At 39.2% G+C, this 18,564-nt stretch overlaps 1 protein-coding gene across 1 annotated transcript; it reads right to left on the bottom strand.

The window, feature by feature from the left end:
• Window positions 1-59: 59 nt before the first annotated feature.
• LOC128244414 (sacsin-like) lies at window positions 60-17,964 on the bottom strand. Its single transcript, XM_052962424.1, has 7 exons — window positions 17,893-17,964; window positions 16,143-16,187; window positions 13,779-13,906; window positions 11,211-11,327; window positions 4,243-4,390; window positions 1,002-2,549; window positions 60-454 (listed from the first exon to the last, which is right to left on the bottom strand). The coding sequence occupies exons 2-7, from the start codon at window positions 16,144-16,146 to the stop codon at window positions 60-62; spliced, it is 2,340 nt and encodes a 779-aa protein (XP_052818384.1). The 5' UTR covers window positions 16,147-16,187; window positions 17,893-17,964.
• Window positions 17,965-18,564: the final 600 nt, after the last annotated feature.

The raw sequence follows: 18,564 nt of genomic DNA, 5'->3' as shown, positions 1-18,564 counted from the left end.
CATGTGATTCTCTTGATTGTCAGAATCCGCAATTTCATTCAATATCTGTACGAGATTTTCTAAGTACGGTGGATTAAAAAATGTCCCGCATATTGATGCACAAAAGATGGCACATCTGGTAAAACGGTAATGCCAAGAAGCTCCAAAGGACGAACAAGCTCTTTTGAAATCGTAGCGCCACGGCATGCACCAAGGACCAAGCATGGGGTGCTTAAAGGAATCAACTTGACTCTGTACTTGTTGAGAAAGCTTCCACTTTGCAGATATGGCACCAGCGACAAGGAAGCGAAGTTTTCAATGTTTCTTCCAATGACTCTCCAAACGTTTTCTAGCCACTGGACATTTATCGGTGAACTGTCGCTAACTGTATCGGTACAATCAAGGTATCTCGACATCGTTTCTTGAAGTAATGTTTTAATTGCAGTCTCTGTGATTTCCGTGAGTTGAAACAACCCTTCAATACAATAATGTTCAGATTTTTGACATGCTTGAATTATCCAGACTTCAATATTTGCTATCAACTATAAGAAGGGAACAGTCAAAATCGCATGTACTAGTTATGATAAAAAATGTTTTTGCATTGCTTATTTACACTCAACATATAGTTTTCATTCCAGTTTATGTTTTATACAGTTTTAAGGACGAAGGTATTTAAATCTGTATTGTTGAAAACAATTGCAGATGGAACTAGAGGTAAGTTTTTAGGAAGTTTAAAAGTGGTTGACGGAAACACGCTTAAACACGCTTTGGTGATCTCCAAATTATTTTGTTGTCCGTTTTAAAAATGTCTACAAAGCATTGTTGTATTAATTAAACAGGAAGAGTTGTGCCAGATAGTTAATCTAACAAAAAACCGACATTTGCAAGACTGTATTGATTCGCATGGACATAATAAGTCAATATAATTATTTTTTTATCTTTCGTACTATAATTTGAATCTAGCGGGAGAACAACAGGAGAATATGAATTAACAATCCTTAGATTCAATCTTTTCTACGTACCTGATTTGTAAACGGTCTCCCTTGCATCTGGAGCAAGAAACCTGTTTGTCAGCAACGGAAACAGGGATATGATCTTCTCATCGCAAATGTAGATCGGCTCTCCCCGTTGGTGAAACGCAGCCCAATCACGCGACGCAAGCAGTATCAGGTGTAAATTTTCAAGCTTTGTGTTATCAGCATCGGAGACAAGGTATTCGAGAATATTCAGTTTCGCCTTGTCGTCCAAATCCATGTACTTCATATTTTGTTTCATGTATCTAGCCAACAGTAAAGGTGTCACGTCCGTTACTTGTCCAGGAAATAATTGTTTGAATGTAGCAACAGTTTCATCTGGCACTTCAACAAGATATTGGCCCATGTATTGTAAACATTTCTTCACCGAAGAACGAACGTGGTCAAGATGTCTTGGTAAATTATCAAACGAGGCAAATATACTCTGCTGCAATGGAATCCAAGCGTTTAAATGTCTGCAGAAGAAGATCTTCTCAGACTTGACCAAGCTTAAAGCATTGAACATGAATTGTCTCCACTTGTCCAAGACATTTGGAAAATCAGGAATGAGTCTATTGATATTCATTATATCCTCATTTGGGTTTCCATTTCGCTGGGCGCGATGTACCAGATAGAGATATATTGCTTTGAATGTCTTTGGCAATGCCTCAGTCACCATATATTGATTCCATAAAACATTTTTGTCATATATTTTCTGCATCTTCTGTTCATCTGTAACCCATTTTAGATGGTGTCTGTTTTGGCTTAGCGCAAAGAATCCGTTCACATGAAAAGGTAAACCGGTAAGCTTTGATCCTTCTTTCGGTAAAGGCATGAAGCAATATATATGTCCCTCAAACTGTTGACGAGACTGATCTAAAGAAACAGCAATGGAAACACAAGGACTCATGCTTATGTCTTTGTCATTGATTAGTGTTAGAAATTGTCCAGAGGCAGAAGTGCCAACAAAGTAGTTTAACACAGCCCAATAGTAATCTGTAACCTGTCCATCTGTTGTAACTTCTATGCAGTAATCTGTCATACTTGTGACATCACTACTGTTTGTGTCCATTTTGGCAATAAACTCTTCCCTTGCATGTCGAACCTGGTGCTCAGCATCTTTGATGCGTACATGAAAACTAGGCCGTTTTCTGTTGTGTTCATGCGTACCGAATGTTGATGTACGTTGATAACATTCTTTCGCTGTAAAAACTGTCAGCGATTCCAGGTTTCTTAAGAAAATGAGGATGCTAGGTGCCTCAGACTTCAAGCCATCCAAAAGATCAAGAATCTTGCGTTCGTCGTACAATGTGTCAGACAAAGGGGACGCTCTTTCCCTTAAAGGAAACCAGAACAACGTTCCGTTGAAATGTCCATCACTAATCATACGCTGATCTACGCCAAAATATCCACCAAGGCCATTGTAAAAATCGTTCATGTCAAGTCCCTCCCAGGGATCGTGCATCAAAGGTATTTCAAAGAAGGCATTCACTCTGTCAGTCGGTTGTTGCGGATCAATCAACAACATTTTGTCTCCGCTGATGATACAAGGGTAGTCTGTAAAGAAGAGACAATACATTGCCCCATACCCTTGCATTGCCATGTGCATGGTATCTTCTTATTTTAGAGGGAAATTGTGTAAACACAGGCATTGTATTAAAACTTGAATGGGGCTGTTGAAGAAATGCTATTCATGAAAATAGACCAATTGTATGGTAAACCAGGGGTCATATTCACTGAGAATATGAAGCATGGTAAATCCTGTTATTTAAGATAGAAATGCTCGGTACTTATCATCATTAATGATCTAGCTGTAACAATTACATGTATATAAACTCCAGGAAAAAAGAAACGCTTCATGTATACATTGTAATGACACCAATTTGTCAATAAACAAACGTGGAGATCGAAAAGATGTCCCCATAACTTGTCTTTCTCTAAATGTACACGTGATTTCTTTTTTTAACGGCTTCATTGCTTATGCATGCACGTGCACATCGGTGATAATCGAAAATCGTCATAGAATGTGTCGTTTTAAGACCTTATGGTGTTTCATTAAACATTTACAGTCGATTAAACGAAAAAAAAATCAAAAGTTAGCGAAATTTAAAATGCCACGTTTAAATTGTGAAAATCGGAATAGGATTTAAGGCCAACTCGATGCTGGTGTTTCTCAGTCTTTTGTCGCAACTCGGTTAAATGTGAGTAGAACGACTATTGTGCTTCTTGTGAGAATATTTAGGGATACTAGGATGGTAAAGCTCAGGTGCACCACTCCCCGTCAAGACGTACATACATACGCCGTCATTTGCGCGAAGTGCTTTCATGTGCTTTTGACCCAATCTTTCGGAACGTCATCGAAGAGCGAGGCGTCACTGGGCTCAGAATCATCTTCGAAGGCGTGATTGGAACAATTTTGTGTTAGTGGTGAATCACGCTTTAACTTGTTCCACACTGATGGCTGAGCGAGTGTATTGTCGACGAGGGGAACGATTCAACAGGAACGTCATTCTTAAAACTGGTCGATATGGAGAGGGTGTGGGGTGCCATAAACCATATTTAATACTCTAGAATGGCCCGGATCTAGAACCTATTGAACATGTGTGGGATGAATTAGGAAGTCGTTTATGAGCTTGACAACACATTGAGAGAGGAATGGGCTCTTATTCCGCGGCAAGTGGTGCGATGTTTGTGTCGATCAATGCCGTCCAGAGTAAGAAAATGTCTCCAACGTGGGGTGGGCATACTCATTATTAAAGCTCATGAGAAAACTTTACCTGCCTCTTCCGTTCCGACGTCTTTTATCAATCAACGCTGCTGTTTAATCAAATAAATTGTGTATGCGCTTGTTGATAGTTTTCGCTCCTATCAAATTGTTATTGTTAAAATATATATCTTACAAAGTTATATTTTTCACTTCATACAAAGGTGTGGTGTTTCTTTTGTCCTGGAGTTTATAAAAAATAGACTTTTCCTCGAGTTTAAACGACGAACTAAGGACGTTAGTGAATACTGAACCTTGACTATTACAACGACACGCCCTATCACAGCAAACAGAAGTGTGAAGTTATTCTTAATTCCCAAAAGCAATCAACAGATAGAACAAATATGGAAGGACACTATGATTGACGGTGAAGCAACACAAGTGTGAGGTTTATAATATTCTTAAATCCCAACCGAAATTAACAGATATAACAAATCTGAAAGGACACAGCGAACAAATCATTTCAAAAGATGGCCAGTAAGCTACCTGTAATGTGAAACACAGACTTGAATCCGAGCCCGAATCTACCGACTTTAGATTTGTCCTCCTCTTTTATGCTGCTGTATATCATCGTAATGCCCTCCCAGTCCTGTTCCGTGAATACTGCATCGTTATACACGCAAAGTGCGGGAGCCTGAAATGTAAACAGCCAACGTTATACACGTAAATACACAAAGCCAAAGTAATGTAAATTACTACATCCTTTGTTATACGCCGACAGAGTGGATGTCATACAATGAGCCAATGCTGTGGCTATAAACCACCATAGCATATGATCGGTACATCAGGCCATAAACAAGGAGCATTTTTCTCATGATTAACAGGCCAAGATCGGGATTCTGACCTTAGAACAGTTACCTTTTAAGTAAATAATTATATACCCATCATATTTACACCTCAACTTCCATTCCTTAAATAAACTGCTTTTCGGCAATTGCGTTCATCAATCGATGAACGCAACATCTTCGGATATGTTCGGATCGTAATTCATTGCATAACAATATACATGAAAGCTACTGATCTTGCTATTGGTTGTATTGTGTCTGCAGGTCCCGTAAAATATAGATCAACATTTTTAAAATTGTTAGTTTATTATATTTTAAATATATTGGTACCAGAAGTGTTTCAATTTTACGTTTTAAAGTGATTTCAAGTGGTTGATCTTTTCCCGCGTTATTGTCACGTCATTTGAAAAAAATGTTTCCGGTTATAGTCGGGTCGTTCTATTTACAGAATGGGTAAGAACGGATTACTAAAAGGTTTTCTTAAATGAAATGAAGTATTTTTTAAACAATTCTTGAATGAAATAGTGATCTATTTGTGTAAATATAAGGAATGAATTGCGGGGTTGATGTCATTATCGGGGATATGAACGCAATTGGGTTGGTCAAAGTACGCGTGGAGTCCTTCGGACTCCACACACATTGACCAACCCAATTGCGTTCATACCCCGATAATGACATCAACCCCGCAATTCATTCCTTAAATAAATCCACACGCAATACATATTGATAAATACGTTAGTCCGTATTACACTCCTGGGCCCAATTTCTCGAAACTTCTTAAGTCTCTTATAGCAGGATTTAGCTAAGCTCGCTATTTTTGTTTTTCAATAATTTGCGTAATATTTACTTCTTTAAAAACTTTAATATTTTGGATAGGAATTAAATTTATGCTTATCACAATCAACCATTTTCCTGTCATAAAAGTTCAATTTAAGTATGTATTTTAGCTAATTGAAATTAGCTACTTAAGCCTGTTAAGCTTAAGAAGTTTCGAAAAATCGCGGCCAGAGCATTACGGCCTTATTTCACTCTTGTGACGTCACGTCATAGCAAGTATCGTTGCGCGATGTTAAAATGACGTCATAAAACAAAATAGTGCATCGTTAAAATGACATTAATTATGAAAATATGTGGCTTTTAAGTGATTTAAATAGTATATAATAAAGGGTTATTAGTACTTCGTTTTGATCTGGAATGTCTTATTCGACTCTCGTGGAATTTTTGCCTCGTGAAATCCGAATCTGCAAAAGACTCGAGTCGAATACAAGCTCCCGGATCAAAACGCAGTACTAACAAGAGATGTTTGTCAAACATTATGCCCCCCCCCCCTGAGCGCCATGTTGTCAGGGTTATATGGGCAATTGAATGAAATATGCATGGTCCGAACTCACAGCTGATTTGTCACTGACATTGGATGCCGTTGAGGCAGTTTTAAGATAATGACCATTGCAAGTTTGAGGATATAGTGTGTTATGATCATGACCTTTGACTCTATGACCTCAAAATCCATAGGAGTCATCAGCTGGTCACCAAAAATCTAAATGTCAATTTTTAGGGCCATAGGTGCAGGCATTGACAAGTTATCACACAGACAAGCTTTTTTCGTTCAATGTCACTGTGACCTTGACCTTTGACCTGATGACCCCTAAAATCATATGGGGTCATCTACAGGTCAGACGCATGTCAAGTTCGAGGGCCATAGGTGCAGGCATTGTCGAGTTATCACTCGAAACATTTTCGCATTCAGGGTCACTGTGAACTTGACCTTTGACCCGATGACTCCTAAAATCAATAAGGGTCATCTACTGGTCAGGTCCAACTTCCATGTCAAGTTTGATTATCATAGTTTCAGGCATTGTTGAGATATCACTGGGAGAAGATTTCTTAACCTTTTTGCGTTAAAGGTTACTGTGACCTTGACCTTGGCCCGATGACCCCCAAACTCATTAGGGGTCATCTACTGGTCAGGCCCAACCTTCATGTCAAGTTTGATGACCATAGGTCCAGGAATTGTTGAGCTTGCTTTCAAGGTCATTGTGACCTTGACCTGACCCCTTAAATCAATAGGGGTCATCTACTGGTCAGGCCCAACCTCCAAGTCAAGTTTGAGGGCCATGGGTGCAGGCATTGTTGAGTTATCACTCGGACAACCTTTTATCATACAAGGTCACTGTGACCTTGACCTTTGGCCCAATGACCCCTTAAATCAATTGGGGTTATCTACTGGTCAGGCCCTACCATCAAGTCAAATATGAGGGCCATGGGTGCAGGCAGTGTCGAGTTATCACACGGACAACCTTTTAACATTCAAGGTCACTGTGACTTTGACCGTTGGCCCGATGACCCCCAAAAATAATAGAGGTCATCTAATGGTCAGGCCCAACCTCCAAGTCATGTTTGAGGGCAATGGGTGCAGACATTGTCGAGTTATCACACGGACAACCTTTTACCATTCAAGGTCACAGTGTCCTTGACCTTTGGCCTGATGACCCCAAAACAATAGGGGTCATCTACTGGTCAGGCCTAACCTCCAAATCAAGTATGTGGGCCACTGTTGCAGGCATTGTTGAGTTATCACACGGACAACCTATTTACCATTCAAGGTCGCTTTTACCTTGACCTTTGGCCCGATGACCCCCAAAAACAATACTGATCGGGCCCAACCTCCAAGTCAAGTATGAGGGCCATGAAAGCAGGCATTGTCGAGTTATCACACGGACAACCTTTTACCATTCAAGGTCACTGTGACCTTGACCTTTGGCCCGAAGACCCCCAAAAACAATAGGAGTCATCTACTGGTCAGGCCCAGACACCAAGTCAAGTATGAGGGCCATGGGTGCAGGCATGGTTGAGTTATCACACGGACAACCTTTTACCATTTAAGGTCACTGTGACCTTGACCTTTGGCCCGTTGACCCCCAAAAACAATAGGGTCATCTACTGGTCAGGCCCAACTTCCTTATCAAGTCTGTTGGTCATAGGTCTAGACATTGTGGAGTGATCACTTGGACAAGCTTTACAATCCTTTTACCATTAAAGGTCACTGTGACCTTGACCTTTGACCTAATGAGCCCTAAAATCAATAGGGGTCATCTACTAATCAGGTCCAACCTTCATGTCAAGTTTGATGACCATAAGTCCAGGAATTGTTGAGTTATCACTCGGACAAGCTTTGGTCTACCGACGGACCGACCGACCGACATGTGCAAAGCAATATATCCATCTTCTTCGAAAGGGGGCATAATAACCCTAATGTATCATATCGTTACAAACGCATACCGGGGTTTATCACTGTATAGAGCGCAAGATGATTCACTGTAAATTCACTTCGTTGTACACGCATATCAAAATGTAGTATACATATCCTTTTGTTATAAAAGAATTGAGTGGTTACGGTTATATTATACATTTTTCTTCGTTATATACGTACAGTGGAATTGATACCCACACAAAGAGTACCTACAATATACAGACACAATCGCTTATGATATACGACAAAGCGGTACATGCAATGCACACATTTAATTGTAATATGCACAGAGCGGGGCCCGTGAAATACAGATTTCATTGTTAGACACACACAACTCGAAACTTGTAGTTTTCAAATTTCATCGAAATTCGAGTACAAAGCGGGACCGGTTCAACTTCTATCATTAAACACGATCAGCGATCACCTGCAGCGTACATATTTCTTCGTTATTCACAAACAAAGCAAAGACCTGTAATTTGTAATTATCGCCAAACGCTCTCAGAGCGGGTGTATGCAATCAACATATCTATTGTTTACAGTTTGTTAACGCAAAGAGCGGAGATTTGTAGCGTACATATTTATTGTTATGCAACAGCACAAGGAATTGAGTTATAATTAGGGATGGAAGCGAATATCCGAGTATTCGGATATCCGGATATCACGCAAGTATTCGGATACCAAAATGGGTATTCGAATATTCGTTAAGAATTAAAATTTCAATGAAATAGCTTAGCAGAGACATAGCAATTGTTATAAAACTTTTCAGATGAAATATTTCAGGTGATCAACAGTGTCTGTCGCGAAGTGGGTATGTGTCACAAATCGTCTGCTAATTTGGTGTTTGTACACAGGCGTGATAGTGTGTCCTTGTGCAGCACCCTGTGAAGTTCTATGACCTTGTTTACAATGACAAATGTTGTTTTATGATATCAGATGTGCTTAATTGACACTAATTGGCACTAGTTGAAATTAAACGGATTGATCATTAATCCGCAGGAATTGATCGTCCAATCACAAGATAAGGGTCGTGCAATCAAAGCTTTTAATGACCAATCGTATTTTTGATGAATATGCATGAAGAAATTATTGCTATCTGAACAATAAATATAAAAACAAATTTGTTTATTTTTTCACTTTTCAATCAAATTTCCATAATTTTGCATCTTGTAATTGTGTTTTGAATTATTAATCGTTATTCCTGTATCATGACAACGGAAATATGCCTCCAACATTGACTTCAAGTTTTTGGAAGTATTTCACAAAATCCGAGGATGGTAAAAGTGTTGTGTGTCAACTGTGTAATGTTAAACTGGTATATTGTGGTGGAACTTCAAATCTTAGAAATCACATGAAAAAACACCCCGTATGCAGTCCACCGAATACGCCTTCAAAGTCCACCATAAGGCAGACAACTCTTGACGTCACCATGTCCACTATTTTTTTTATACGATATGTAAACATGTTTAGTTTATTGATGAATAAAAAAAGTACACGCATGTAAATAAAGAAAAATCAGATCGTCTTTTTGTCTTCTTATCTTTTCCGCAATTATATCCTTCATCAAAAAACACCGCAGAAATTGTAGGTATTGCATTAAATCAAACAATATAATGAAATAAAAATACAATCGACTAATCAAATAATCAAAGCGTCATTTAACATGAAACCTGCTGATAAATAACAAACTCGAAAGCTCGTGGCAGTAACCAAGCAACCACCTCGGCCGAAGTGACTATCAAATTCGCGAGGTGTTTATGTGGTATTCATCGTGAGTTTTATGACGTAAAATGAGTTGTTTAGCTTTGATTGATACATTATAAATTATTAAGATTGAGAAAGAATGAATGAAAAAGTGAAATTGCCATATGACGAATTATAAATTAAGTGGACACTTGTGTCAAATAACAGAAGGTGGGTGACATATAATAGGAAATTTACTTATTATGAAAACAATTTGATACGAGTATCCGGATAGTATTCGAATACTTGATACGAATATCCGGATACCGATTTGGTATCCGGTTTCCATCCCTAGTTATAATGTACATATTCCATCGTTATACAAGCATTGGCTGGGACTTCCAATATACATATTGTATGCCTATATTCACACAAGGAGGTTGTCTGTAATGTACAGATTCATGGCAATATACGCACGGGACTGGAACCTGCATTCTATATACATGTATGACATAGCTTTATACGCACATACTGGATGCCGTTATGTACAGATTGAGTTTTGTGAAATGGAACTACCATATTTAAACAATCCTCTGCAGAACATAATCCTGCTAATTGCACTGATGTCACAGTAGGGGCCAGTTTCCTGTTTATTTGTTTGTTGGTTCAGTGTCATTTAGGGCCCATTTCTAAAAAAAACTCAAAACTGCACAGCATGATATACAGATCGGAAATCTGATAAGACACTTACATATAGACATTTAGATTAAGATCAAAACACAGACATTGTGTACAATATTATTTTTATTATTTTTTATTTTTTGGAGGTGGGGGGGGGGTCACTTATAGAAGGATTAAACTAGGCATTTAAGCATAAGGTGTGTCCGTAAATGACAAAGTACTCTAGAATACCGAAAATCGGATATGACGCCTGTCGGGGATGCCAAACTACTAAATTTACGCGCCAAAGCAAATCCAGATGCCCTCATTTAAATGCAATAATTCCTTTTTATAACACAACCTTAATCTTTAAACCAATGCTAGCATCTGTTCATCGCATGTTTCGAAAACAAAAAGTAAACCATTTGAATCAAGTAGTTATGCCTTTGATCTAGTTCAGAAAATGTTTGATAGCATGACGCAATGCACAGCGAACGTTCAGCATACATATTTGTCTTATAGCTTCTAGTTCCCCTACTGTATGTGGGCCCAAGCGTAATCTTGTTATCAATCGGACGAGGTTTGGTCTACCGACCGACCGACAGAAGCAAAGCCATATTCGACCGCTTCTTCGAAGAGGGCATAATTGTTACAATTTAAGGACCGTAAAAACAGAGTGGATAGTGTGATCAGGCTGTTAATCAAACTTGTTTGATATGTTATGCCCTCAAACAGTGTAGCACCTTGAAAAACATATTGAGTACAACGCTAAAGTAAGAGAGCGGTCAGAGTTCGTTCAAATTTGGATCGAAATCGGTGGAGATATTATGCCAAAACATTGTGAACAAGTTTGGTGAAGATTCGGTAACAAATGCAAAACTTAGAAAAACGGAAAGTAAGTGTTAGAAGACGACTAAGCCAGACAGCACGATCCCTTTTTGTCGCAGGCAACGTAAAAACATGCGATTAGTCATAGCTTTTTCAAATGTTTGGGAACATCAAATATCCATTATTTACCAAATCATTTCGTGAGACCATAGAGAACTTAAGACTGAAGGCTTGAGGTCAAGGATTGTTACCTGGAAGAATTTGGTGTAAACCGGCGCCTTGTCCCCAGCATCCCTGTTGGTGCGCCCCGCATCCAGAAGAATGCTCACATCTCGCGCACCAGCGTCCTCTGCGTTTTGTATCAACTCCTGGGGAATACGCAAAGTGAATTTTATGTATGAGTAATTTTAAATGATTCATTTACCCTTTACAGACAGTCATTTGTCCGTATAAAGACAACGTACAGAGTATAGATAATTACAACTTTGAGTAACTCAAAATAATGTACACTGGCGAAAGTATAACTTCCGCAACCGATACGAAGTCTCAAATAAATTATTATGAGTGGTCAGGAAGATTATATATTTGAATTTAACTCTTTTTGCTATCTGACAGAAAAGTAGTCCTAAAATGCCACCTTAACCTTACATGAATGAGTAATATAAGTTCATATTATTAAACCAACAAGTCAGAGGTAACGAAGGGAGTTGCTTCATGGCGATGTGTTTAGTGGTTGCTAGTTTTTGATGGTTTATCAGGTTGCTTAGGGATATAGTTGTTACAATGAAAACCATTGGTTGCTATGGTGGTCATTGGCTGTTTTGTTGTAAGTGGTTGCTGAGGAAGAAATTGGTTGTTAATATTTATATATGAAAAACTACAGACAACTACTGAGGTAGTTATTGGTTGCTTAGAAAGCCATTGCATGGATGCTACGAAGGTAAGCGGTTGCTATAGAAGTAAGTGGCTACTAAGGTAAGTAATTTGGTAATAAGGTTTCTACTGGTTGCCAAGAAATCATGGTTGCTACGATGCATGTATTCGCGTAAGTGTATGGTTGCTAAGAGAGTTGCTTAGGAAGTCTATATTTGCTATGGATGAAGTTAGAAGCTAAAAAAATCACTGGTTTAAAAATATTTGTTTGCTATGGAAGTGAGTGATTGCTAATCTGACAGTCATTGGTCGCAAAAGAAGTCATTGGTTTCGATGAAAGTAAGTAGTTTTAACAGGAGACATTTGTTTCTAAGAAAGTAACTGGTTGCTAAGGAAGTCATTGGTTAATTGGATGTGTGTGGTTGCCAAGGAAGTATGTGGTTGCTTAAGAAAACATTGGTTGCTTAGGATGTTACCTATTGCTATTTAAGTATGGGGTTAATAAGGAAGACATTGGTTGATAAGGAAGTCATTGGTTGCTATGGAAGAAAGAAGTTGCTAAGGAGTTTATTGGTTGCTAAGAAAATCGTTTGTTTCTTAGAAAGTTAGTGGTTGATTAGAAAGTGATTCGTTGCTATTTTACTATATTAGTACATTGTGTATACAGAAAACCTGAGACCAAGTATCAAAGGTCTAGGCTATGCCTTGCTTTGCGATTTCAAAGAGATTTTTAAAAACATTTCTTTATTAACATAAGTATACAGAAAACCTTGGACATTATTTAAACTGTCTGGGTAAAATGCCACTACATACCAAATATCAATGGTCTAGGATTTGCTGTTTCAAAAAAGATTTTCAAAGAAATTACTTAATATAAAGAAAACCTAATCTTGACCCTTTGGGCATGTTACATACTTGCGGTTTGAGTGAAAATGATTTCAAATATTTTACTTTAAAAGAATGTAGAAACTTTTGGACCCAACGGACGGGTCAAACTTTGACCTCCGGGATATAATTCGAACAACCACTGCATAAGGTTATTTATCAATTATCAAAAGTCTTCGCCTTCAGAGAACATTTTCAAACTTTTTTACAAAAATTGTGACCACTGGGGCGAGCCACTTTTGACCTCAGTGACAAAACTTAAACATTCTTGGTCAATGACCACACATGAGGCTGCATACCAAATATTAAGCCGATTCGATGGTCTTGGATTTGCGGTTTCAAAGAAGATTTAAAAAAAAACTACTTGTATGTAAGTATATAAAAAAAACTCGCGACCCCAGTGTTGGTGTCACTTTTGACCCTAGAGGCATAATGCACCAGTCAATTGTAACCACGTCCCCACCCCCAGGTCCAGGGGTATGCCGGGGATAGCCGGGGAAATGGGTCCTGTTTTTACCTTCCCGGTGGCCCCGCAGTGCCGAGTGAATGCGGTTGTTATGTCTTCGCGTCAAAAATAGCGGGGAATGGTCCTTACCTATGGTCCCTGGAGTGCGGGGGCATTTGGCGGGGAATTAGCCAGAAGTTCGTTTCCGCAAGGCGGGGATTTTACCGGGCGGTGATTTTACCAGTGCTTGGCTAGACTGAAAGTCAAAGTCCCCGCTATTCCCCGGACCTGGGGGCCGTGGTTACAACTGACTGATGCATTATATTTGAACAAAATCCGTAAGGGACCAATAGATGACACTGAGTTTCATAAATCAATGTCGTATTTATGGTGTGGGCCTTATGGTTTAGGGCGTCCATAGGGCGACCACAATAGCTCAACCAGGTGAATGAAAAATAGAGCGTTGGTGACATTGAGTTACGACCTGCAGAACTACGTTATCTCGACAAATCGCATGTTGCACGAAAGGTTTCGAATGCGTGACAGGGATTAAATGTGTGTAAGACTACATGCAAAGCTTATACATAATATTAACGAAATAATATGCAGCCCGCACCTTCAGAATCTGTCCTCCATCCGGGTACTCAGCAAGGATCCCCCTCAGCTGCCTAATCAAAGGCGGTTGTCTCATGGCGCTAAACTGAGGCTGCCGCATCCGGACCGCATCACCCCTGCCCCCGAACGCTAAAATAGTCAACAGCGAATGTGAAATGTAGCTTACTGTGTATCTATAATTTTGTCAGGAATAGGAACTGGTCGTTTAACGTTGTACTTGAGTTATGATATCTGTTAAATAACGTCCGTCAACTGAACTGCTAGGCCATTTTGTACCGTATTATGTAACTTACTTAAGAAACAAGAGCGCAAACTATCGCAAATTAAGCCTGTTTAGAGAGAAGACACTGTTAATACATTTTTTTACAATCCAAGGGTTATAACTCTTCGAGTGACGGTGGCAACATCGCTGATTACCGAACCTAATGGAGATATTCTGCCCATACACATTCTGACCAAATTTGGTGATAACTGGACATGGGCTTCGAATGTTGTTTATAGGATGACATACTGGACAACGCCCATATGCCCGCCCGCTCTTACTCCGCAGGTGAAACAATAATACTTTATAAAATCGGGCGTATAAAAATGCTTTTAAGTTATAGCCGTTTGCCGTTACACATATGAACTATATGTGTGGCCTTAGTTTGCTAATCTTCCTCCAATGAAGTACTGTGCTTTGAACTGAACATAGTTGAAACCAAAAAGCGAAGATGAGTCACGCCCGCATCAAAGTCGGATCGACCGGAATGGTCGATGGTACATTTGTAAATAATACATGCATTGCCTTTCGAACCTAAACAAATGATGTTTGTCAAACATTATGCCCCCTGAGCGCCATGTTGTCAGGATTATATGGACAATTGAATGAAATATGCATGGACCGAAATGACAGCTGATTTGTTGCTGTTTTAAGATTATGACCATTAAAGTGTGAGGATAAAGTGTGTTATGACCGTCATGACCTTTGACTCTATGAACTCAAAATCCAGAGTCATCAGCTGGTCACCAGAAACCTAAATGTTAAGTTTGAGGGCCATGGGTGCAGCCATTGTCAAGTTATCACAAGACAAGTTTTTTTCGTTCAAGGTCACTGTGACCTTGACCGTTGACCCGATGACCCCTTATGATTTAAGGGGTCATCTACAAGTCAGATGCAACTCCAAGTCAAGTTTGAAGGCCATGGGTTCAGGCGTTGTTGAGTTATCACTCGGACAACCTTTTACCATTCAAGATCACTGTGACCTTGACCTTTAGCTCTATGAATCCTAAAATCAATAAGGGTGATCTACTGGTCAGGCTTAGCATCCATATCAAGTTTATTGATCATAGGCATTGTTGAGATATCAGTGGGGGAAGATTTGTTAACTTTTTTGCGTTAAAGTTTACTGTGACATTGACCTTGGCCTGATGACCCCCAAAGTTGATTGGGGTCATCTACTGGTCAGGCCCAACCTTCATGTCAAGTTTGATGACCATAGGTCCAAGAATTGTCGAGTTTGCTTTCAAGGTCACTGTGACCTTGACCTTTGACCCCTAAAATCAATAAGGGTCATCTACTGGTCAGGCCCAACCTCCATGTCAAGTTTGAGGGCCATGGGTGCAGGCATTGTTGAGTTATCACTTGGACAACCTTTTATCATTCAAGGTCACTGTGACCTTGACCTTTGGCCCAATGACCCCTAAAATTAATAGGGACAATCTTCTGGCCAGACTCAACCTCCAAATCAAGTTTGAGGGCCATGGGTGCAGCCATTGTCAAGTTATCACTCGGACAACCTTTTACCATTCCAGGTCACTGTGACCTTGACCTTTGGCCAGATGACCCCCCAAAACCATAGGTGTCATCTCCTGGTCAGGCCAATTCTCCAAGTCAAGTTTGAGGGCCATAGGTGCAGGCATTGTTGAGTTATCAATCGGACAACCTTTTACCATTCTAGGTCACTGTGACCTTGACCTTTGGCCCAATGAACCCTAAAATTAATAGGGACAATCTTCTGGCCAGACTCAACTTCCAAATCAAGTTTGAGAGCCATGGGTGCAGCCATTGTCAAGTTATCACTCGGATAACCTTTTACCATTCCAGGTCACTGTGACCTTGACCTTTGGCCCAATGACCCCTTAAATCAATAGGGACCATCTTCTGGCCAGGCCCAACCTCCAAGTCAAGTTTGAGGGCCATGGGTGCAGGAATTGTTGAGTTATCACTCGGACAAGCTTTGGTCTACCGACGGACCGACCGACCGACCGACATACCGACATGCCTGTGCAAAGCAATATACCCTTCTTCTTCGAAGGGGGGCATGATAATGAGTTTGGGTAATTAACAAAAAAGTGGTGGATTATTCAAAGTAAGCAAACTTACCCATGGTTCTTTTAACACCTCAGACTTTGTTACATAAATGTAAACCTGCGAAATTGAAAAGGCAAATCAATAATTTCATCAATACGCTTCAAAAAGAAACATGCGGGAGTCTGGAGTGCAACGAACAAAAGCAACGAGCAAAAGATATCATTCCACCATTATACCCGATGATAACAATCTTTATGGGGAAACAAACTGCATACAATCATGTCTCTTTTCTTCAATGTATTAAATATTTAATAATAAAATAATTTTAAACATATTAGCTGTTACTACTTTGTGATTTGTACAAATGTTGTCCTGCCATTGCACACAGGGGCAGGGTGCGTTGTTATGTCACACCGTACGACCATACCCCGCCCCGCCCCCCTCCAACAAAAATATTTATAAAAATAAATAATTAAGTAAGCCCAAGCTTATTAATAATGATGGGGGAACTGTACTGTTACTAGTAATAACTAACAAGAATTATACTATTATTCTATAATATTTGTAAAGGGTGAGGACTTTTCCATGTATTTCCCTATATTTGTCCAAAAGGCCATAACTTACCCAAACTGAACAATTTTAGGTTTTTCTTGGACAGCGATAATAATCTTTAAATAACTGTACACTTTTAGTTTTACCGAAAATAATTGCCATTTCAAACCCGAGATGCAAAAAAAAAAACATGCTGCTAGACGAAACAACTTATTACAGTTTGTCCTACTTTGAAAGCCAATGAGATTGCTGCATTTCGTTTTAAATTTGAAAAATATTTCCCATATTCTGCAATTCGTCCCTGATATGAACATATCTTGTGTGTTTATTAAATTTTACACCAAAATTAATCAACAACATTTCAAACAAAAAGTTTTTAAAGAAATCATTATCACTATCCAGAATTGTAAAGTCCATGACGCTAACTTTTTAGAACAAAAGCCAACACGAGACTGCGACAATTTAATTCTTAGGTCTGCATGTACCGCACCAGACATCACGTGACATCAAAGAACCGGTGCCGCGCCACTAGATTATTTCCCTGGCTTGTCAATCAATTTTTGGGTGGAGTCGGCGTTTGTCAGTCAACGTTTTGCCAGGTGTGCGGACGTGACAAACTGTAAGCAAGTTATCTTTCATATTTGTTAAAAATATGGAACATATTGCTGCGCTCGCCTTCGGCTCGCTTGCAATATATTCCGTATTTTTAAAAATATGAAAGATAACTAATACGTAACCCGCAAATTTCACCCAGGTTTTCCTTATCGCCATATATGGTATCATCAATTCAATACGTGTGGCTAACAAGCACATTAAATCTATTAAGATACATGCAAAATATATAAGATGACAAAATTGTGCGGCATAACAACACACCCCAGTAGTGGCTCCAGGAAACGACGTGAGAGGGGGCGTAGCTTAGGGGCGTAACCTTTTAACTTCCCCAAAGGAAATCTTAACAATACCTAATTCGAGATGGTGCTTTTTGGGAATATTTTATTATATTCCTTTTTATCTCCTATATAAAAAGAAATATGGACGATTTAGGGCGCCCCCACCCCTCCTTGATCCGCTAGTGCACCCTGCACCAGTGTGTTACCATAGCAACTATCAGCGGATAGGAAATCATACAATTTTAAAATAACATATATGCTACTATATGTCAAAGATACAGTAACAAAAGTAAGACATGTACACAGTAATGCACCAGTCATTTGTAACTGTTGTACAATTGACTGGTGCATAATGCAATATAATAATGAAAGCCTACCTCAGTAATGACAGAAGATTTAAACGCATAGCTATCCGTCTATCTTCATAGCTCTCCGTCGATTAAACTGCGCAGTTTCATACCACGTGAGGCCGAAGAATTCCGAAATCGATATCCCTTGATTTTCTAAAAATCATATATACATGTCCCTGGTCTGGGCAGAACTCCAAGTTTTAGCGTCTCTGTTTAATTTGTAAAACTATGGTGGCATATAACTGCCGTAAGATTACCTATTAACGTTTGCGAATGTTTTGTGTTAACGACTCAATTTTCGCGATAATTAGCTAGCTATCTGGTTAATATTCGCGTTACTTTTTTGTAACACGAATCCTATTACGCTAACTTGTTAGTATGTTACTTTTTAAGTCAGGAATTCGAAAACCATAGCTAGTTAACCTGTTAAGTGTTGAACAGCTAAAAAGGTAGGTGACAGTTCTGGACACTTTAAAGCCTGTTCTTAGTCTTATGATATTTATCTTACCAAAAAGGTAACGCGAATATTAACTAGACTGCTAGATGATTATCGCGAAAATTAAGCGGTTATTAAACAGGTAACAATTCGCGAACGCTATCATGTTATCTTACGTAATATGCCACCATATAAAGCAGTTTAATAGGTTCACTTTATGAATTGATTATTGCAATGAGTGTTGACTAGTGTATTAATTATCT

This window comes from Mya arenaria, chromosome 8 (genome assembly GCF_026914265.1).
Source record: "Mya arenaria isolate MELC-2E11 chromosome 8, ASM2691426v1".
Lineage (NCBI taxonomy): Eukaryota > Metazoa > Mollusca > Bivalvia > Myida > Myidae > Mya > Mya arenaria.
Note: the sequence above shows the minus strand (reverse complement) of the source record. Positions and strands in the feature narration are given on the sequence as shown.